Source organism: Ips typographus, linkage group LG2, assembly GCF_016097725.1.
Source record: "Ips typographus isolate SLU linkage group LG2, UJ_Ityp_2.0, whole genome shotgun sequence".
Classification (NCBI taxonomy): Eukaryota; Metazoa; Arthropoda; class Insecta; order Coleoptera; family Curculionidae; genus Ips; species Ips typographus.
In genome coordinates this window covers 4,577,601-4,601,407 of record NC_138423.1, presented here as the reverse complement: position 1 = coordinate 4,601,407, position 23,807 = coordinate 4,577,601, and the positions used below count along the sequence as shown (strand labels likewise).

The window sequence follows — 23,807 nt, the reverse complement described above, 5'->3', positions numbered from 1 at the left end:
GGACTATTTTATTTTTAAAAATTAGTTCTTAAGACTATTATTGTAGCATTTGGTACCAAAATTTTTTACTTTTATTACTGAAGAAACTTGACTTTTGGAAATAGTCTTAAACTCGATTTTTCAGTCTTAAAAAGCACTAAAAACAGTCTGAATTTCTTAGAGATGCTACAATTTATTGCACCTATGAGTGTAGAAGTCAATTTAATAGTGAAGAAGCTTGAAATAACATTTTCAAGATTATGGTCAGTGGACAAACTGGCTTTTAGGCCTGATAAGTCAAAAACTTTGTAAAGATAGTCTTGAAACTCGATTTGAAGCACTGAAAACAGCCTTAAAACACTAAAAACCGTCTAGTTTATTAAGAAATACCCGAATTTTTAGCACTGAGGTGTCTAGAAGTCGATTTAATATGACAAAGCTTGGAATGCCATTTTAAGTCTATGAAGAATGTAAAAATTGTTTTTTAAGTTTGCTATGTCAATAACTTGGTGAAGATAGTCTTGAAACTCGATTTTCCAAGCTGAAAGCAGTTTTGAAGCACTAAAAATAGTCCAGAATTCGAAGAAAATGAAAAACAAAGTAAAAAGCACGAAAAGTTCGTTTTCAAGACAATTTTGATGAATCTAATGTTAATGTCCTGCATCTAAGACTATTTTCAAGACTAAAATATTGAAATTTGTCTTCAAATTATGAAAACTTACTTCAAATGCAAATTTTAAGCTTCTGATGTCACTTTTCATTAGTTCAGTCACATTTTGGGGTTCAAGTCAATTTTTAAGGTTTAAATGTATGAATTTGTAGTAACAAGTTCTTGAAAAAGTAGTTTTTATGTCTACAAGTCAATTTTCAGTATTAAAGTCTCTCGATTTGCATGAAAAGTCAATTTTCAAAACTAAAGTCTTTCAGTTTGTCTGGAAACTATGAAAACTGGCTACAATAATATTTTTTAAACTTCTTAAGTGAATTTTCCGTTTCCAAGACAATTTTTAAGTTGGGTTGGGTTAGGTTTGGGTCTTTGACCGTAATAACGTGTAATAAAGTGCTTGTTCCAAATTTGATCAATATTGCTCTAACGGTCTGACAGTTATGACAAAAAAAAAACGATTTTTAAACCGAAATTTGAAGGACTGTATTTTCCTTAGGAAGCACTTTTCAGGAAAATGACGTAATGAATGTCAACTTATTTTTTAATTGGCTATGGATTGGTGAATTATTGACATTTAAAACTGGACCACCCTGTATATGAATATGTATAGATGAACAATATTGTTAAATGCACTATTATTAAAATCTACTTTTTCAACTTTAATTTGACAAATGATGTTCCTATCACGTGGGTAAAGTGCCTTTCCCGCACTCGACGGATGCCCACCCTAGCTACGCTCGTTTGGGCAACTTAAGTCAGCGTGCGGGAAAGTATCACTTTCCGCACTTGTTAGGAAAATAACTATTTTGCGTAGTGTTTTCCTCATTCGACGTTCACTTTGAATTTGTTATACTATAGTATATTTAAAAACTAGGAGGAGCAAATGAAGAAGCCTGATATACACAAGCAAAAGTTACAAAAAATTTCCCCAGATTTTATTTAAATATTTACTGTTTCTGGCATTGAAAAGTAAGGTATATGTATAGCCAGTTTCATAGGGTTCTGCGCCTTCCGGTTCCTAGTCACCAGCCTCTTCTGTCTTCCCAGGTCTCCTGGTTGCACGTTTCTTTCCGACATAGCTTTCTCTATTCCACCGGTCCATGTCGCCCTGGGTCTTCCTCTTTTCTCCATCCATTTGAGAATCTGTACCTAAGCAGATCCTTCTAGTATCTTCCATCCTATCCACATGTCCATACTATATTAGTTGTCTACGTTGGATCTCTTGTACTATAGTTGTCTCTACTTTCATAATTTCCCTAATTTTGTCATTCGTTAGTTTTTCCAATCTCAACCTCCCTGCTGATCTACACCAAAAGTCCATTTCTAAAGATAGTAGCCGGCGCTATAAATTGGTTGTTAATTGCCAGATTTCACATCCGTATAGAACTATACTTTTGAATATTGAGTGGTATAAGAGATGCTTCTTTTCTCGAGAGATACATTTGAACCACAGGATCAAGTTCAGGCAGCCTATCACCTTTTTTCCTTTGACAATTCGGTCCTCTATTTCTTTCTCTGGACGACTTCTGTTATCAATTTTTGTCCCCAGGTATGTATATTCAGTACAGCAGCTTATCGTTTCGTTTTCTTGTGGGTGAAGGTCATCTCTGTCGTCTCCAATACATAGATATTTGGTTTTGGAACGGTTTACCGACAGCCCCCATTATATGTACTCTTTTAATAGCTTTCTTGTCATATACTCTAAGTCCTCTTTGTCTTGTGCGATAACCACCTGATCATCTGCAAAGTGCAGGGTGTATAAGGTTCTGTCATCACTTATTTGTATGCCCAGCTGTCTGAGATTTTGTTTTTCAATCTTAGATGTAGAATGGTCGTATAGTTGTCTGACCGCAGCTATTAACGTGACATTAATTCGGGACTTCTCTAGTACTTGCCATCGTTACACTTACAACAGGTAGGTGTCGTATGCTTTTGTAAGATTGACAAACAGAAGATGCGTGTCTCTGTTCCTGGCGACTTTCTTTTCATTTAGTTGGACAAGGCTAAATATGTGGTCAAGACAAGAGCGGCCTGCTCCAAAACCAGCTTGTTCCTCAATTTCCAGAGGACTGTACTCTTCTCTATAAAGTTTCTGAGAACTTTCCCATAGAGTTGGCTCATTGTACTGGTAACAGATATACTCCTATAGTTAGAACAATCTTCTTTGTTTTCCTTTTTGTGAATCGGGGTAATCCATGCTTTCCATTCAGAGGGAATTCTTTCCCCATTAATGTATCTGGTAAACAGTTCCCTTATATGCTTTATGTGTTTTGCTGTCCCAAATTTCAGTAGTTCCGCTGGTATTCCTTCTGGTCCGCTAGCTTTCTAATTTTTTATCGATTCAATTGCTTTTCGTATCGACGCTTCGCTAACGTCCACTTTGGAGAGTTTGTAAGATATGGCACTCCATCTTCTTTGAGTTGTTGTGAGTAATGTTGGTACCATTTGCTCATCTGAATTGGTTGGAAGTTTACTTTATTTACGGTGTTGGATTTTAGGTTTCTGCTTAATTTCCAGGCTTCCGATGATCTTGTTCCTCCTAGGTAGCTGTTCACTTCAATACATTTTCTTTCCCAGGTGTCGTTTTTGTTCTTCTTTATCAGGTTCTTAAATTTAATCTAGTTTTGTTAGTTTCCAGCCGATTTTACGGGTTCCATTATATGTCAGTAGAGGTCCTCACTTCTGAAGAAACTTCTGGTTTAACCGGCTCTGGTAAAGTCATACCCTTCGATGCTCTCTTGCTTTTGTAAACTCCACCGTACATATGGATGTAGTTGATGGCCAGCATTTCCATTCCGTTGCCTTTCTTTTCAGTTTCTGACAGTGCAGCTATGTCGATCTTCATTTCCAGTAGGCCCTTCGTAACATCTTCTGCCTTTCCTGATAATCCTTGCACGTGCCAAGTTCCAATCAACAGTTCCTTTTTCCGTTGCCGTGGTCGTTTCCGAGAGGATCCGTCCGTAATCCGAGACTGGGTGCGAGGATTTATAGCATTGTATTTGATTTTACATGTAATGAGAAGCTAGCCCATTGCCACAATCCCCAACTTGGAGGACCTCTTCTCAGTCAATGAAAATGGTAAAATCTGAACAAAAGTTTATTACCTAAAAAGCCAAAAGCATCTTAGGGGAGGGAATACGAAATTTGTATAGCATGAAACAATGAAAATGCTAATTTCAAAAAGGTTATGATAACGCCCTCCTATAATGCCCTCAGGTTGTTATGAACATTATAACCTACATGTATAACTATGTAGTACTAAGGGCGTTAGAGAGAACGTAATATCCTTAAGGCCGAAACAGCCAGAGGGCCTATGGCCCGAGGGATATAGGTTAGGTTAGGCTTGATATTGATGAAAAATTCCTGAAGAGGAACTCTGAAATGAATAGGAAGAAAAATTCTTTGCTATCATAGAAAACCCTTCTCTATCATAATATATGGTATTCTCTACGTTTGGATTGGCGAAGATCAAAGACCAAATGAGGTCTTGCTATGATTTCATCTCTCTTGGGGCTATAAAATGTTGTCAATTTTTGAGATGTAAGCTGTTCGTAATGGAATGGTTGTGTTATGGCTATGTGGGTTCCGTCAACACATCCTACTTCCTCCACAAAATGCATAAAAATTGGTAGCATGTTTAGCAGAAGCAGCAGAAACTTAAAACTGAAGAAACCTAACTATAATAAATAAAACCAACAATTTATAAATTTGCTAAAAAAAGTGGATTCGAAAATAAGTTTCTTTTTGACATGTTAATATTTATTTCAGGATTCCGGCAAAATACACCTTTGTACTTGTAATATTGTCTAAATCGAAGAAATACTCCTCTGAATCTGTTTACTTCCAACAAAAAAAAAAAAACGTGCCAAGACCTGACATTGAAGCTGTTATTACGGTTCTAGTTGCAATAACTTAGCTTGATTGAAACTTTTACCTATAAAAAGTTAGCGGAAATTGCTTCTTTAGTGATATATTGACACGTGAAAGTATCTCAATATTTATATTGGCTATGGAGAAAGAATGGTTTTCGCCAATCAGATTATTATTGCAAGCCCGAAAACATTCTGAAGTAAAACTACAGGAAACCCTTCGATTTTCAACTAGATCCCAACAAATTTAAGGCACCAACCTTCTCTTAAAGTACTGTTTTAGGGGTGTTAAAGTAGGTCATTTTTATGATAAGTATGCCCCCTGCTCGATTGTTTGCCAGAACGAATTACGAGAGAAAACAACGAATTTGGTTGATGTATTGACTTTGGGGGGAAAAATTGTATGAATTACTTAAAAAAAACTGTCCTAAAAGCATATTTAAGAAAAATATTACCTTATAAATTATTTTTTTCTGTATTTTAGGTGGAAGATTTGGATATGAGGATTGGTATTCACTCAGGTTCAGTGCTCTGCGGCGTTTTAGGGTTGAGAAAATGGCAATTTGACATCTGGTCGATAGATGTACAAATAGCAAATCATATGGAATCTGGTGGAAAACCTGGGTAGGTTGATTGATTTCATTTGAGACATTTGCTTCCATAATGATGAGGGTTCTTAATTAATTCGTTGCAACCAAAGTTAATAATATTTCTGTGACTATTTCCTCAATTTGTCATACCAATTTTAAAAAGGAAGGAGTTAGTAACAACAATTAAATCTCGTTTACAGTCAAGTACACATCTCGGAAGCCACTTATCAACTATTGAATGGAGCTTACGAAGTAGAGCCAGGAGATGGTCAAGAAAGAGACGCTTACTTAAAAGATCACAACATAACAACTTATTTGATTAAACAATGCGAGCCCATGATTCCTAGAAGAAGACTAGCTTCAAGACCAAGGTATATTGCACTTCTCCAGTGAGCAGTATTGGTCGAATCGTCGATTTTCAGTATATTTTCTAACAAACTCTGGCCAGAAGAGGAGCTTATCAGCAACATGAGCACCCCAAAATCACCAAAAACTCCCAGTTTCTCTTCGTCACAACCACCATCCAGAGAAAGAAGTGACAGCGGCATACAGCATAGCGCCATTGAGGAAGAAACTACCACAGATTGGACTCCTGAAATTCCTTTCGAAAATGTAAGTTCATATACCGGGTGAAAACCTACAGAAAACTTTTTGAAACCTGGGTAAATAGGTTACATACCATATACAACGCCCCATTTAACTTATTTATTAAAGCAACAAATATATTTGCCTACATACAGGGTAGGAACAAGAAAGTGGACAGTTGAGACGTGTGGTTGTCTTTTTAAAATCTGTCATTAACTTGGAAACTGTCACAATACCACTCCCAATGAAGCTATTAAACTACAAAACTGGTTTAAAAGCAATCATATGCATTTTCTAGTTTCATCAGTTGTAACTGCCAAATACAACTCCATGAAGCTATCAAACCATAAAACATATTAAAGGCAGTACTATGAATACAATTTGACAGTTCTGACATACAAATATATGTTTCGGATTAAATTTCAGCTAAAAATGTGTTATCTGACAAAATCGGATCCATAGAGCTATTAAACGAAACCAATCACTTAAAATGTTTATAGCTTCATCAAATTTCAATCTATGATAAACTTGTTTAAAGGCAATTAGTTACAAATCATATTTATTGCTTGTTTTTAGGTCCATGAATACAGTTTTGACATACAAACGTATATTTGGAACAAAATTTAATCAATTAAATATGTGTCAACTGGCAAAATCGGATCCATAGAGATATTAAACTAAAATAATACTTGGAAAGTGTTTAAATTAATGTTAAATTACGTTTTATATACTTCATAGCATCATAAGTTAAATTTGGGTCTATTTTGGACATATTTAAATTACTACAAAACACAAAACTTGTTTAAAAGCCATACATTCAGAGTAAATCACATTATTATGCATTTTATAGTTTCATAAATTGTTTTTGACAGTTGTGAGATGTAACTGTCTATTGTGGATATAATTCGAACGGTCACAATCATAATAACTGTCAAATGCAATTCCATGAGGCTATCAAACTATAAAACATTGCTCAAAGGCAGTACAAACAGCATAAATGTCTATGAATACAATTTTGGCAATTATGTAGTGTCAACTGGCAAAATGGTTAAATTTCATTATATGCACTTTATAGCTTCATAAGTGAAATTTTGATAGGTAACAACGTCTATTTTGAACATATTTCAATCAGTCGCAAAAATGGTGGTAACTGTCAAACACCATAAAGCTATAAAACTAGAAAACCTGCTTAAATGCACTATTCTAGTTAATAAAGTTGTAAATTATATTAAATGCTTGTTTATAGGTCCATGAGTAGAAATTGGACAGTCAATACATGCATCTGCTCATTTTGTGCATATTTCAAAATGTTATAAACTTGGAAACTATCAAAATCTTCTGCATGAAGCTATAAACTGACAAAAGTTTCTTAAAACTAGTACAATTAGTTAAAATTTACGAGAAATGTTTTTTAGAGCTTCATGAGCAGTTTTGTGACAGATGTGACGTGAAGCTGTTTCTTTGGAGCTTCATAGGTATGTCAAAATGCTGCAAATTGTCAAATACTCTCTATGAAGCTATAAAAGATAAAAAAACAATACAGTTCTAAATTATTTTAAGTAAATTTTATAGATTTATAAGTTGAATTTTGCCGGTTGTGACTTATTATAAAAATGTTTTAAAAATCCTGTTCGAGTAGACTTAAGAATAGCATTTTAGGTGGATACTTGAAGGATTTGCAAAATTAAAAAAAATATTAATAAATTATATCATTTATGGGTTGGCAATACTTCAGATGATGAAATCTTTGAACCACCCAGTATATCACAAAATGGTTTATAACAACAATAATAATCCAGTTCTGATGACAACATATTAACGTGATTTTTGTCTAGTTGCATAGATCGATATCTGCAGATATTGACGAAGCTCTAGAACCTAAAGGAAAACAGAAATACGAACTGAACACACCGAAGAAAGTTTTCACTGAAAGAGTGGATGATATTATCGATAACATTGAAATTGAGAGCAATAAAAGAATGAGAAGCGCAAACGTCGATCCGTGGACATTGAGGTTTATCGATAAACGAATGGAAGGACAGGTAATGTGGAATAAGATTTTTGGTTTCCAAATAACTGTTTTTGTTGCAGTTCAGCGAATTGAGAGAAGATTTGTTCAAATCGAACATGCTTTGCTGCTACGTTATATGGCTCTTCATTGTGATCACCCAGTATATTATAACTCTGTAAGTGGTACCACTGTAATTTTTCATCTTCTCCTAGTAGCACATAAATATTGCAAAAATATTTTTATTAATATTGAAACCGTCAGATATAAAACAGTAATTAACAAATTAAATTAAAAAAAAATAAAAATAATTATTAAATTCAATTCCTAATTTTTTCGTGCACTTTTTCCAAAAATTGTTCTTAACTTGCTTATTTAACAGTTGACGACCAAAAGTGATTGAAATAAAAAAATAGCTCAGACCGTAAGCTTTCCAAAAATATGCCCATTTAAGATAATCGGTTGCACCGTTTGGCCGCCGGAGGGGGTCAAAGTCAAGCTTCATAAACCTTCAAATGATTTAACTACTTTTGCTTTAACCTAAAATAACTCAATTATTTTGACAGTTACGACAAAATGTCACTGAAGGTTAAATATAGTCCAGACCAAAGGCTTTTCAACAGTACATTCAAGAAAGGTCATTGGTTTGCTAGTTTGACCGCTAGAGGGCGTCAAATTCAAGCTTTATGACAATTTTGCTTTTAACACAGTTTTTGAGATAATTCCCGGAAACTAAACTTGTTTTTCACTTTTTTGAGACACCATGTACTCAGCCGCTAATCTGAGACACCCTGTATCACTCTGACAACCACTGTCACTGTTTTGGGGATGACTTGGAAATGATGTCAATTTTGACGGTTTTCAGTGCGTGGCACCCTTAGGAAATTACATTTTACAAATGACACTTTACGTCATTTTTGTATCATTAACCTGAAGGAATTTAGGCAGTGGAAGTTTATTTTAAAAATTAAAAAAATTTCTCTAAATAAATTCACAGGTCCACCTTTCAAATTTTTTGACAATTTTTGTTTTTAATTTTCCAAGGACAAACGGAACCTGGTACCAAAAAAGCGCATAGAAGGTAAAAGTTACATCATCTGGAGGTGCGTTTGTGGTAAAAATTCAGACCTCTAACTAGAAGAGTTCCTGAGATATTTCGCAAAAACTACAAAAAACCAAGGTCAACTTGACGCCCTCTAGCGGCCGAACCGGGAAACTTTTCCGTGTTTGCTCAACGTCCCGTAAGAGCATCATTCATTAGCTTTCTTTTGTTATATGGCTCGTATATACAGGATGGTTCAAATAAGCGAGTTATTCACGATTTTCTGGAAAAGTGCAGGAAAATTTCGCTCAAATTAGGAATTTCTGCTCGATTTGAGGGGCGGCCGATCAAGACTGCTAGAGCAAAAAGTTGAGTATCGATATAGACATTTTACATCTAGAATTCGACGTAGATTCCAAAAATCAAATAAAAAATGGATCATCCTATTTAAGAAAGTTTGGTTTGTTGCTCAAATTTGGGACACCCTGTATATCTAATTTTTGTCTCAAAAAATGCGCGTTAAAAAATAATAACATACGTGTCCGAATATTTTTCTGAAAGTTAATTCCCTGAATTTTAATCGAATTTATTCCATACTTTATGGACACACTGTATACCTCAGTTAAATTATGTATTATCAGTATTAAAAATAGTACTTTCAGTAATATTACTTGATGTGTTTGCTATTGCAGATAATATTCTAGACGAAGTGGTAGTTATTTAAAACTGTATGAACAATGCTTAAAACTGTGCGTTTTTTTTACAGCTGTGCGTAAAGAGGGTCATTACGTAACGGAAAACTAAGCGTAATTAGCTATTTACACTGAGATCGTCGGTAAAAATATTTTAGCATCATGATGTGCTACTAGGGTCGGAAGTAATTGAAAGTAATCCCTTATTTGACAAGTTTCGTCAAAATGTCATAGAAAACAAAAGATAGAGCAGATTTCAAGCTTTCCAAAAATATCCCCACATGAGTTGATTGATAACACCGTTTGGCCGCTGGAAGGCGTCAAAATTCAAAGAGAAAGTGCTTTTTTTGTACTTATTTCACCTAATTTAAGAATCCTCCTGGAGCAAAATAAAAATTTGCCAAAACTACTGTTTTTGAATGATTGTAACTTTTTTATTTGAAATCTTATAGATTTCACTAAAACGCCATTAGAAAGAGGATAAAAAATACTACTAAATGAGTCAAAATTAAATTTTAAAGCGTCATTCTGTTATTAAACCCCAAACAGCGCAATTTTGCCATAATATAACCTACTCAGTAACTCCTACCCTTTTCAAGACCCCAATGCTTTAATTCCATCACCTTTACACTAAAGAGTTTCCATTGCTTCCTTCCATATTTTTTTTTATTTTAGGTCCCCTCTTGTAATCTACTTAATGGTGGTAGTCACTATCGTTCTTACCATAGCCATGCTGTTGGTAATGGCAGAAGAGTTCCATCAATTCCCACAACAATTACAGAAAATCTCTTCAACTTTAGCGCACAACCGAAACACCAGAACCGCATTCATTTGCATTTTAATAATTGTAATGTCACTGAGCAGTTCAGTTAGTCTTTTAAAGAACTATCCTCAGAACAATGTTGAGGAACAATCGACCAATAGTAGTTATTCGAGTTCCCGAGATTACTCTCAAACCAATCCAACGTTGTTGCTTCAGAGAGATTCATTCGAAGTTCCGGAAATCGAGGTTAAGAACATGGAACAAGAGTTGACAGTTAATTTAACTCTAAGTGCTAAACTGAATACGGGGATTACGTTAAAAAACATCAACTGTACTGGTGATTGCTTTAAAGGATTTATCAGCAAACTGAACAAGTTATTCTCCAACGACACAAATATTGGTAGTGACAGTACCTCCACAGGAAGTATTTTGTTGGGGAGAAGAAAAAAGAGGTCCACAGCTGATACGTATAAGATAAAATCAATATGGAGCAAAATGTATCCAGTTCCAGACAGTCCAAAAACGCCACAATGCAGTAGTTTGGTACTGGATTATACTGATCAACCGAAAAAAAGAAGTGTATCAACAGATAACTTCTATTTACGAGAGAATAGTGATCAAGCTGATAACTCAACAGTATCAATTTGCGATACTTATTGCAAACATCCTGAGTATATTGTGTTCACGTGGGTGCTTTGCATGATTGCTCTAGCTACAGCGTTAAAGTTGTATTACTTGGTGAAGTTGCTGTTAACTTTGGTGATGGTGGCAATTTACACCATTTTGATTTTGTTGCCTTACAAACCGATCTTTGATGATGTTAAGTCTCTTGTTTCAGATGGGTTAGTAATTGTTTTAGTGTTTCCTTGTTAACATTCATTATGTTTTCTACTTTTAAGTGTTGCTCCTCCTTTATCTGCACAAATGCTAATTCTCTTGGGAGTATTTCTGATAATGGTGGCGTACCATGCTCGTTTAGTGGAAGTGACGTCCAGGCTGGATTTTCTATGGAAGCAGCAGGCTGAGCGAGAACTGGCAGACATGGAGGAAACAAAGCAAAACAATGAACAATTACTAACGAACATTTTGCCTGAACATGTTGCTACACATTACTTATCTAATGACCGAAATACGGAGGTATTGTTGATTTTTTTACTGCTGTTAAACTTTCGTTAACAACTGACTTCTACAGGAACTTTTTTCTGAATATCGAGAGAAAGTTGGAGTGCTGTTTGCATCGATCCCCAATTTTATGGATTTTTACTCCGAGAAGATCAATCAAGGAGTAGAATGTATTAGGCTTCTCAATGAAATAATAGGTGGGATGCTGAATTATTGAAGTGTCAATAATTCACCTATCAAAATATGTATTATGTCATTTTCCTGAAAAACGTTTCCTAAAAAAGATACTGTCTTTTAAAATTCAGTTTAAAAAATCAATTTTTTTGCAATATCAAATCTGACACAAGTAGACGCGTATAATATACTCGTTATGTGATGGAAATGACGTTTGTCAAAATTGTTTAGTGTTGTTAAGTGGTCTTCATTGTCCCGCTCTATTTTCTACGCTTACTGGATATTATTCAAAAATAACAGTTTTTTTAATTTTGTTGTTCAATTTGGAAAAAAATGTATCTCTTGTAAAATTTTGATTTGAAATTTCGTTTACGAGATAACCGGGTTATTACGTTTATTCAATTTCATTTTATAAAAATTGTGCTACAAGAAATGGTTGTCCTTAAAATAATGAAAAACAGGATTTTTGGACTAATTTTTCCTGGTTTCCAATTTTTTGGACTATAGGTAGTGTAAAACTGAATATTCGAGACTTGTGGGAGTCCAAATTTGTAGTGAATAGTCTAAAAACTTGTTATTTACTACTAGGAATAGTCTTATAATTCGTTTTTTCAGACTGCAATCCATGGTTCAGTGTGTTAAACTGGATTTCAAGAACTAAAAGCAGTCCGGAAATTAAGACAAAGATTGTTGCCCATAAAACTCATTTCTTCCTACTAAAATAGTCTAAAAGTTGACTTTTAAGGCTATAACTGACTTTACTAAGACTAAAGAAAATCCAAAAGTCTATTTTCAAGAATTTAATTGGTGTACAACTCAATTTTCTGGACTAAATCAAGTCTAAAATTCAATTAAACACTGGAAACAGTCCAAATTAAATTTTCGGACTAATTCATTTCTAAAAAATAGTTCTCAAAACTAATATCGTAGCATTTTAGTGCCAATTTTTTTACTTTCATTAATGAAGAGTCTGAAACTGCACTTTTACTATTACAAATAGTCTTAAACTCGATTTTTCAGTCTTAAAGCACTAACAACAGTCCAAATTTCATAGAAGTGCAACAATTGTTTGCACCTATGAGTGTAGAAGTCAATTTAATAGTGAAGAAGCTTGAAATGACATTTTCAAGACTATGGACAGTGTACAAACTGGCTTTCAGGCCTGATAAGTCAAAAACTTTGTAAAGATAGTCTTGAAACTCGATGTTTTAGGGTGAAAACAACCTTAAAGCGCTAAAAACTCAGAGCGTCAGATTTTTAAGAAATGCTCGAGTTTTAGCCCTGAGATGTCTAGAAGTCAATTTAATACTGACAATGCTTGGAATGACATTTTTCAGCCTATGGAGAATGTAAAAATTGTTTTTTAAGTCTGCTATGTCAAGAACTTGGTGTAGATAGTCGTGAAACTCGATTTTCCAAGCTTAAAGCACTAAAAATAGTCCAGAGAAGAAGAATTTAAAAAAAAAGTAAAAAGAACTTCAAAAGTTGGTTTTCAAGTCAATTTTCATGAACCTAATGTCAATATTCTGTATTTAAGACTATTTTTTCAAGACTAAAATATTGAAATTTGTGTTCAAATTTTGAAAACTTACTTTAAATGCAAATTTTTAACTTCTGATGTCACTTTTCATTAGTTTAGAGTCACTTTTTGGTGTCCAAGTAAATTTCCAAAATTTATATGTGTGAATTTGTAGTCAAAATGTCTTTCAAATGATCTGAAAACTAAGATGTCTGACTACAAAGACAGTTTTGAAACCTCTCAAGTTAATTTTTATGTCTTTAAATTTTTCTGAGAACTATAAAAACTAGTTACAAAGACAATTTTTAGGCTTCTGAAGTCAATTTTTACCGTTTTAAAGTAATTTTTCTGGTTTCTAAGTCAATTTTCAAAACTAAAGTCTTTCAATTTGTCCGGAAACTATGAAAACAGAAGTTTAGAGTTCTAGAGAAGTTTCAAAGACATGTTTTAAGCTTTAAAATTGATAGAAGCCTCTAAATACTTTGAGTTGAAAAAGCTATTATAAATCCAGACCTCTCTAAAACCAATATAAAGCTGCCAGAGGTCCCTAAAATCCTTTTCAATATGCCAGAAGCTTCTAGATTCATTTTTAAACTTTCCAGAAGCCTCTAAATACTTTGTACGCCTCTGAAAAAGCTATTATAAATCCATACGTCTCTAAAACCAATATAAAGATGGCCAGAGGTTCCTAAAATTCTTTTCAATATGCCAGAAGTCTCTACAATCATTTTTAAATTGCCAGAAGCCTCTAAATGCTTAGTAAGCCTCTGAAAAAGCTATTATAAATACAGACGTCTCTAAAACTAATATAAAGATGGCCAGAGGTCACTAAAATCTTTTTCAATACGTCAGAAGCCTCTAAATACTTTGTAAGCCCCTGAAAAAGCTGTTATAAATGCTAGACGCCTCTAAAACCAATATAAAGCTGCCAGAGGTCCCTAAAATCCTTTTCAATATGCCAGAAGCCTCTAAATACTCAAAAACGTGTTGTAAATGCCGGAAACTCTCGCAGAAACCTCTAGAATCATTTTAAAATTTGCCAGAAGCCTCTAAATACTTTCTAAGTCAAGTTTTGAAACTTTCAAGTTTTCAAGACATTTTTTAAGCTTCTTCTAACCGAAAAGTTAATTTTTGCGTTTCCAAGACAATTTTTAAGTTGGGTTGGGTTTATAATTATCTCGTAAACGAAGTTTCAATGCAGAATTTTATAAGAGATACTTTCTTTTTCAGCCTGAACAAGGAAATTAAAAGAAACTGTATTTTTTGAAAAATATCCTGTCACGTAGAAAATAAGGCGGAACATGAAAACCATCTTCAATGAATTTTGACAAACGTCATTAACATCACATAATGGTCTGATAGTTATGACAAAAAACTATTTTTTAAACTGAAATTTAAACAGTATTTTTCTAAATGTCAACTTATTTTTTGATAGGCTAACGAATGGTGAATTATTGACATTTAAAACAACTGAATCACCCTGTATAATGTAGCTGCTACAAACTTTCTTTAATTTATCTTATTATTTTAGCTGATTTTGACGAGCTTTTAGAGGATACGAGGTATCACTGTATAGAAAAAATTAAGACTGTTAGTGCCACAGCGACTTATATGGCTGCCTCTGGATTAAATCCTACTCCAAAGGTAACTAACTTGTATCAGACAATTATTATCAAACAAAAAAGTAAAAGTTATGTATTGCAAATCTCCTGAAAATGCTTATAGTCTTGATAGTTTACATATGATCGGCCAGGGGGAATGAAAGCCCATTTTTGTCCGAAAAAAGTAAACCTGACAGAAATATTTACTTTGTTATGTAGTTTCTGGAAGTGATACTATTGAAAGCTAATGGATGGATAGTGGACTAGGTTTACACACACTTATAGCAGGGTAAACGCGGCCACAACTGTTAGAACGTTAATTTCAAATTTAACTCTATTCCTTTTTGTTTTTTTGAACACCCTGTATATGTTGTGTGCGCAATTTTTAAAATTTTGATGCAATTTCTGCAGAAGTCGAATATCCCGAAATCAGTTAGAGTTAAGAGGAAATTATTCAAAAATGTTCAACGACTTTCTACACTTAGTGAACTAGGTAAACGCGGTCACAACTGCCAAGCGTTAGTTTCAAATTTAACTCTTTTTTTTTTTTTTGAACACCCTGTATATGTTAAATAGAGAAAAAGTAGTTCAAACTAAATATTTTGAGTTTTTACAGTCGCTGAAAAACCCTAAACCGTTGTACATACAGAAGTTTCGAAGTTTTGATGTAATTTCCAAAATAAAGTCAAATAGGCGAATATCTCAGAAACGGTTAGATTACGGAAATTTTGCACGATCAAAAATGTTCAGAATCACTTATAACCGAGTAAACCCGGTCACTATTGGCAGAGCGTCAGTTTCAAGTTTTTTCAATTTCTTTTTTGAACCCGCTGTATATGCTTAATCGTGTTGCAGTTTAACCGAACATTCTAAGCTTTTTACAGTTGCTGAAATCCTAAAAATAGCGGAGATGGCGATTTTTCCAAAAAAGTGATGCAATTTCTAAAAAAAAGTATAAAAAGTGGAATATCTTGGAAACGGTTAGAGTTTCGGAAATTTTGCAAGATAGTAAAAGTGTGCAGAATAGCTTTCTTTACCTAAGGGACTAGGTTTACATCCACATTTAATTGGGTAAACAGGGTCACAAGTCAACAAATTTTACAGTCGCTGAAACCCCGAATATGGCCGAACTACAGAATGTTTCAATTTTTTATGCAATTTCCAACATAACGTAAATAAAGTCGAAATCACTTTCTGCACCTAATGGACTAGGTTTACACCCACTTACAACCGATTAAACTCGGTCACAATTGACAAAGCGTTAGTTTCAATGTTCTTTCTTAAACACCCTGTATATGTTCTCCCCGTATCATCATCATATTTTCTCCCCCTGTATCATATTAGCACGAGGTGAAAAAGCAAAACATTTTACCAGAATTCAATTTGGACTGTTCTTGGAAAGCACTTTTTTTGGACACTGATCGTTATTTTTACTGAGTTTTTATATGACTGTCAAACTAATATACAGGGTGGCTCAATAGTGTGACAAAGTCTCATATTGTCGTTATTTTTGATTTTTCAAAAAAACTTTTGGTATGAAAGATGTTCATTTGGTCTACTACTAAAAAAGGGGTTTTTAATTCTTTCTTAAACGAAACATCCTGTATATTTTTGCATATTTGAATTCATTGTAATATTCTGCATTTGAATCAGTTTTTCAAAAAATTAATTGCCTTATTACTTGTTGTAAATTACACACAAGAGACAAAGATTTTAGTAAAAATATCAAAATGGGCTTAGAAAACATTATTGCGCCATAAAAGGTGTCTTGTATAGAATTTCCAAGTTGGAAACCCTCATAGTTGTATGATTAATCAATTTTTTTAAAGCCTGTATTTAAGCACTGTAACTTATTCTCTTGTCAGTTCTCTTCAACTTTCATTAAACTGATTTAAGTTCATTTTTCTTAATAAATCTGAAGAAAGTGGTTTAATGGGTGATTACTCAAAAAATGTTAAGCAGAAAAGAAGAAGGATGAACGTGTTTCTGCTTGTTGGCTACATCACGTGTTGCCAGGTTAATCATCCTTGTGCCTTTCTGTGTTGATTACTGTTTAGTTTATTTATTGACTTGATCTTGTGTTTCATAAACTCTAAAACTTGTCTCTTTTTTATGCGCTTAAGGACCTATAAATTTCGTATTTCTTTTCTTTTTTACCTTTTTTTCCGCGACAATACGGCACACTGTCTATCATAAGGGACACCTAGAACTGCGTGCGCAATAGCGACAGTACCATTCAAAGTGTCGACCTAGCAGCATCAAGCTAAAAGCGTACTCAATTTATCACGTCTTTTTTTGACTTTTTTTCGTATTACCGCGACTCGCGAGTGTTACTCACTCCAGTCCATCCAAGCCGACGAATCCACATTTCTTAACGAGAGCGCTCTCCTTCAAGCCAGGAAGTTTTAGACAGGTGAGTCCCGTTCAGAAAGGTGGTGCGCCGTTTTCGAATTTTAATTATATTATTTTTCGATAAAACCTAAACCAGCAAATTTTACTGGTCTTCAACGACATTTACTGGTCTTCACGACATATTTTATATATTAACATTCACTTTGTTTTAACCACTTTTTTCGCTCATAGTAAAAATTTAATCTTTTAAATATGAATTTTTAACTAATTTTAAAACTAAATGACAAAATGATTCGTAAATCAAAAAAAATCCTTTAAACATAATCCTCAACAGTGATGCTTGAAACAGTACCTCTTGTTAGACGATGAGGGCAGCTTTCTGTAGGGTTTGGTACAATTTAGAAATGGTTTATTATTTTATTAATTTACGAACCCGGCTTGCGGAATTCGGGCCGACTACATTCTGTGGCACAAGACGGAGTCTTCTCACCGTCTCCTCCACTAACAAATGTCAAGGCTTATTTATACTAAATCGGTTCAGTGACCAAATCTATTTCGTTTTCCATATTCCTGCATGGCAGCAGTGATGATTTGTCACCCCACCATGCACTACTTGTATTCTGATTGTAACTTTGCCTCGTGCATTTTATTATTTTGCCATCTTCGAATATCTGAATTCGTGACAATATCTTTCAGGAAACCTTAAAAAACACTGACAGACTGGAACATCTCTGCGCTCTAGTAGACTACGCCATGTCGATGAAAGAAAAACTGGACGAAATCAACAAAGATTCATTCAACAACTTTGGACTTCGAGTTGGTGTCGCTTGCGGACCTCTAGTTTGTGGAGTTATTGGTGCCAGAAAACCTGTTTTTGATATATGGGGCGATACTGTTAATTTGGCATCCAGGATGGATTCCACTGGTCTGATTGGATACATTCAAGTACCTAAGGAAACTGCTCAAGTATGGATATCTCTATTATGCATGTAAAAGTTAAAGGATGAATGATTGGGGTGGTTTTAGTTGCTGGAAGTTCGGGGTTATGAACTTCAGAACAGAGGAGTGATAGATGTTAAAGGCAAAGGTTTGATGGAAACTTGTTTTGTAATCGGAAGACAAGTCTCTCGTCCTGCAAGCTTCCAAAGGCAACCAAGCAGTTATAGTACTTTGGTTTCAGTGGTGTATGCTGTGGCTCAAACTCGGAGAAAACATACTGGAAACACTCGTAAGCTAAATAGTCAATCTGATCTTAAAATTTACTGTTTATGAAAAATTCCAGCGGGTAGTTCAGTATTAGGCCGTGCTCGGACACAAGGCAAAAACGACCTATCCAGAAAAACGATGAACTACAGTTCAATGAGAATAACCAATAAAACATCGGGGGGACCGGTTAGAAGAAACACCACAAGAGGAAATCACAAAAACATGCACGCCAGGTGAGTTACTGTAATGTATGCCGTTCAGAGAAATTTTACTAAATTAGTTTAAGATCTCAACCAAATATGAGACAAATAGGTTCGCAAAACCTGGAAAATATGAAATCCATGAAATCCATTGATAGGGACATAACGTCAAATACAATCAACCGAATGACAGTATCACAATCGGCTCCTCATACTCCGGTTTCTGCATCAAATCATTCCGATAATTGTCAGTTTAAAGCTGTTCCTAGGTTGTTGTCCGAACCAATTGTGAATAGGTAAGTAAGCTAATAATCTTTAGTAAATGCTGTACTGTTGTTATTATTGGGTAGTATATTCAACGAATACAAATGTATTCATAAATTATAACATCAAACAAAATAAGTTTTTTGGGACCATCTAAGGTCTACTATTTTTTTTTATTTATTTGATGAACTACTTGGAGGAAAGACAACTTTTTGCAATAAATTCATTTTTTAACAAAAAGACGCAATGATACTTGTCCGAGCAAAACTGATCATTAATAGCCAATTCGAAACAACAAAGAAAATGGAAAAAATGGAAAGTAAGCCAAAACTAGATATGGAAAAACTTAAAGAACCGAAACAAACATATAAATCAAAAATAATAGACCAGTATACCTGTTATAAAAAATTTAGAAAATAAAAACATTGATGAAACAAATACGTTGTCGAATATGCTCTGGCAAAGGTGGGAAAGGAAGTTGCACAAACCAAAATTTAAAAGAAAAATTATATATTCCAGGAAATACAGAATTTAATGAATAAAAAAGTGCTTGGTTAGAACAAAAGGAAATAAACACAATAGAATATAAAAAGTAATCTAAACCATCAAGGAAAATATTAAGGAATCCAAAAGGAGAAAACAGGAAGCAAAAATAGAGAAAGCAATTCAACAAAATAAAAATATGAAATGCCTAAAACCACAGCTTGGAAACATTCATAGTGTAAAGAACAAAGAAGGAAACGAAACCAGTGATATTAAGGAAATTATACAAATAACACAAGAGTACTTTACAAATCTTTATGATGCACAAACAAAAAGGAACACAAGATTCCCATGCAATTACAACTAAAAATAAATAAAATTTAATTCCAACCTAAAACCAGAAATCAGTAAAATTGGGATAACAAAAGCACTTAAAGAAATGAAAAATAACAAATCGCCGGAAAGAGATGGGATAACCGTAGAAATGCTAAAAATGGGGGGGAAAACAACAACAGAGGTCTTATGCATACTAAGAAGCTACAACACATGATGAAAAAAATGGAAATATCCGTTCTTGAACTGACATTGAGGGACAGGATGAGAAATGAGTATTTGCGAGGAAAAACCGGAGTGGATGATATTATTGAGCACATGATAGACCAGACACATTGCAAGGTTGAAAGACGGAAGATGGACAAAGAGGATGAGGAAAAGCGCTGGACAGAATATCATCCAACTGGAAAGCTACAGCTCAAGATCGAAACGCATGGAAACGCTTGGAAGAGGCCTATGTTCAACAATGGAAATATAGCTGATTGATGATGGTAAATTAGATAATTACCAGGCAAAAGGATAGACCGGTTTTAGAACGGGCTTCAGTACAATCGACCAATTGTTAACGATGAAATAATAATAAATAATCGAAAAAGCCAACCAATATCAAATTCATTCAAAAAGTAGGACACAAAATTATAGTAAAACAAAAGCAATGACAAACCAACAGAAAGAACTAATGTGGCGCCAGAAATACTTGGGATAAATAATCAAACCAAATAAGGAAAACCAAACAGAAGAAATGAAAAGAAGGATAAGGTTGGCGTGGGCATCAGTCGGAAACTGTCTTATTAAAGAACAAAAAATATCCCCAGTGCGAAAAATAAGAGAAAAACAACTCCCTGTTCTCATGTATGGCGCTCAAACCTGGACGTTCACAAAGGAAAACATGGAAAGAATAGCTAAAACAGAAAGGCAAATGCTGATCATAAGGCTAACAGACAGAAAAAGAAGTGGATGATAGAGGAATATCTCAACAGACATGAGAAAAGTGAAACGAAAATTTGCGGGACAGAAAAAAAGAAGACCAATGGAATAAAAGTATTCTACAGTGCAGACCTTGGAGTGACAAACGTAAAAAGGGAAGACCACAAGTGCAATGGTCAGATGACTTGAAAAAGCACGCTGGAGTAAAATTGACACAAGACATGGAGGAAAAAGATGAGGTCTATATCCAAAGATGGATGTTTATGGCTGTTTAGGTAGATAACTTTATTGGAGATATGTTTGTTTAGACGAGTTACTCATTTCTTCGTTTCTAGTAAGGTCTTCTTCTTCTTAGGAACAGTTCGGTATTCTGTCTCATCACACAAAAAAAGGTTTGTTGAGAAAATAGAATTTTGCATCACAAGACCACAGACTTAGGCTCGGTCTCTCGTGTTATCTCCTCCACTAGAATATTTAACCAAGTTTGGTCAATATTAATAAAGGATGTCGGAACAAAGGAGTCATGGTTTAATCTAATATATGCTTATTCTTCTTTTCCTTTGTCAGCCCTCGTTTGCCCACTCCGGGACATAACCCTTTCCTAACATCTTTCATTCCCCTCTGTTCTGAACCACCTGATACCAGCGATTATTGGCAATCTGTCTCAAGTCGTCTATCAATCGCAGGAGAGGCCTACCGGCACTCCTTTTTGTTTCCCTGGATTTCCACTGCATGATTTTTGGTGTCTATCTCTTCTGTCTTGCGATATAACCCGCCTATTGCCATTTCAGTTCCGCAATTCTTTCCATTATGTCCTTAACATGAATCTCTTAATTCCTAATTGTATCTCTGAGAGATATTCCAAGCATCGACCTCCCCATTTCCTTTTGCATTACTCGTAGGCTTTTCGCATTAACATGTGTTAGAGCAACTATCTCGAGTCCTTAGGTAGATACTGGCAGGATACATGTATCATACACTTTTCTTTTTAAATTGATGGGAATTGTGTTATCTCTCAGTATATGGGACATTTTTCAAATGCTGCCCAAGAGAGTTGGACGTGTCTCTTAATCACGCTTTCTCGGTTGTCCTTTCCAAGTTTGATGGTGTGGCCTAAGTAGTTGTATTCATCAACTACTTGGATAATAATTATCATCATCCTTTAGCGCTACAACCCTGGATGGGTCTTTGAAAATGTCTCTAACGGTTATGACGGAGCCTCCAATGAGATCAATATCATCTGCGTATGCTAGTAGTAGATTGGAGCCTTCAGCTATGAGCAATTCGGTTTTTATTTCTGCTGATCTCATGGCTTTCTCTAAGACGAGGTTAAAAAGTAGCGGTAATAGGGCGTCGCCTTGACAGACTGCTGGATAAAATTGTTATTTACTCGTACCTTAGATACTCCGCCCTCCATACAAACTTTAGTCATCTGAATGAGCTTCTTTGGTATAGAGACTTCTGCCATCGCGTTCCAGATTTGACCAACCGGAAGTCTATGAAGAGGTTATGTACTGTTCTATTATATTCCCATCTTTTTGCTAGGAGCTGCCTCAGTGTAAATCGTTGGTCTATTGTTGATCTGTTTGTCCTAAATCCGGCTTGGCCGGTTAGTCTACTTAGTAGGATGTTTGATAGAACTTTATATGCAGTGTATATAAGTGAGATTCCTCTATAGTTGGAGCATTTTGATTTGTCCCCTTTTTTGTAGATTGGTATGATGATGCTTTCTTTCCATCTTATTGGTATTTTTTCTTCTCACCGTATAAGAGTTATTACTCGGCGGATTTGGCGATGTAGTGCCTCTCTTGGAGTTCTTTAGTTTACTTAGTGCCTTTTGGGTTTCCTCGTAGGAGGGTCCATTAACTGGTAGGTCCACTGTGCTGTATGTTTCTTCTTTGTGCGGTTCTTCTTGTTTTGCATGTCAAGGTCTTTAAAATTTTCATTCCTCAATTAGTTCTTCGTCATTGAGTACCATGTGTCATTGGTTGTTCTTCAGTGTTGGTATGGATCTGGACTTAAATCCTCTCTTCTCCCAAGAGATTGCTCTGTAGAATTTTCTGGAGCTTGGTTTGGGGCGATCTCTTTCCATTGCTTAATACTTCTGTCTGTTCATATCTTATTTTCTTCGCTCTTATTAGTTTCTTTGCGACAAATTGCATACTTCTCTCTACTTTCGTTTGTTTGTAGTTGTATCATTCTCTTTCTTTCTGTTTGTATTTTTTCTAGCTGTTTTTGGCATTCATTGTCGAACAATGTTTTGCCCTCTCTCTTTTACTTTTTCCAATGTCACTTTCGGCGGTCTTTGTTATAATTTCTGCAGTTACGTCCCATTGGATAATAACGTTGCCTGCAAGTATTTGAACATCTCCTGAGGTCAGTATTTTTTGTTTTTGGACAATTATCATTTTTAGACCCATTCTCTCTGACTCCTGGTTCAATTCCTGGAGCATTGACTCAATCTCAGTTATAAAGATAATAAGATAACTATATTGATAATTTACCTGGTGCGTTCAATAGAAAACATATGGGTACTAAAAAAATGGGTCTCTATTGATTAAATGCTTAAACATCTAGATTTTAGTTCAGTATCTATGAAAAAGTGGTTTATAAATGCCTGTTCAATATGTCATATGTTTCAAATCTGTGATTTATGACATCTGTTCACTTTATGTGATCATTCTATATAAAACTTTTCACTGCTACTCTACTGTTGGTGTTTATTATCACCATTTTCATTATAAATTTTGAGTATCATGATGCTGATATTTAAATGTTTTTAGATCAAAGAGTTCTCCCATCACAAACCAAAAGCGTGGACCGAAAGAACTAATCAAAATAACGGGCGAAAATCAACGACCATTGGACAAATCGGACAGTTTTAAAATGAAACTGACCGAAGCAATAGTGCCAGTGCATTCGCCAAAACAAGTGTTCAAAAGGGAGACAAAGTTCTCCCTGAAGAGCCCTTTAAACAGACGGGATCACAGGGTACAACTAGACGGTAACAATAAATTAAACAAAGTACATTCCTTGGATGGTACGCACGTTTAATTTATATGTGTTTAGTGCTAAGTGTCAATGTTTTCGACTTGTATTTTGTACGTCTTGAATCAAAAATACGTATTTGAACTACGTCATTCCGAAATAGGACCAAGACTGAAATAATTTTTTTTTGTAAATGTGTTTTTGTATTTTTCAAGTCAGTTCAGTGTGTTGTTTAAATACGAAGGGTATTTAAATCACAATGTTTCCGACCAATTAGTAAATGTAAGGCTGAACTAATCCATAACTACAATTTCAATGTTACAATAACAATTAATTGATAAACCCTTTGCACTGTAGAATGTGACATCACAATTCGTATTTATGTTTGTCAATCCATTTAAATGTGTAAATTTAAATAAAGTGTGGATAATAACGGGTATGTA

At 34.6% G+C, this 23,807-nt stretch overlaps 1 protein-coding gene across 1 annotated transcript in view; it reads left to right on the top strand.

Annotated features, from left to right (window-relative positions):
• The window catches only part of Ac78C (adenylyl cyclase 78C), a 158,866-nt gene extending 135,059 nt beyond the window's left edge, over positions 1-23,807 (top strand). The window contains exons 12-25 of the mRNA XM_081972434.1: positions 5,000-5,139; positions 5,306-5,476; positions 5,528-5,717; positions 7,526-7,732; positions 7,782-7,876; positions 10,108-11,037; positions 11,095-11,332; positions 11,388-11,514; positions 14,542-14,654; positions 17,660-17,929; positions 17,990-18,191; positions 18,246-18,402; positions 18,456-18,665; positions 23,160-23,807. Coding sequence (XP_081828560.1) covers positions 5,000-5,139; positions 5,306-5,476; positions 5,528-5,717; positions 7,526-7,732; positions 7,782-7,876; positions 10,108-11,037; positions 11,095-11,332; positions 11,388-11,514; positions 14,542-14,654; positions 17,660-17,929; positions 17,990-18,191; positions 18,246-18,402; positions 18,456-18,665; positions 23,160-23,430 — 3,321 coding nt within the window. The 3' untranslated portion in view covers positions 23,431-23,807. The remainder of the gene's footprint in view (positions 1-4,999; positions 5,140-5,305; positions 5,477-5,527; positions 5,718-7,525; positions 7,733-7,781; positions 7,877-10,107; positions 11,038-11,094; positions 11,333-11,387; positions 11,515-14,541; positions 14,655-17,659; positions 17,930-17,989; positions 18,192-18,245; positions 18,403-18,455; positions 18,666-23,159) is intronic.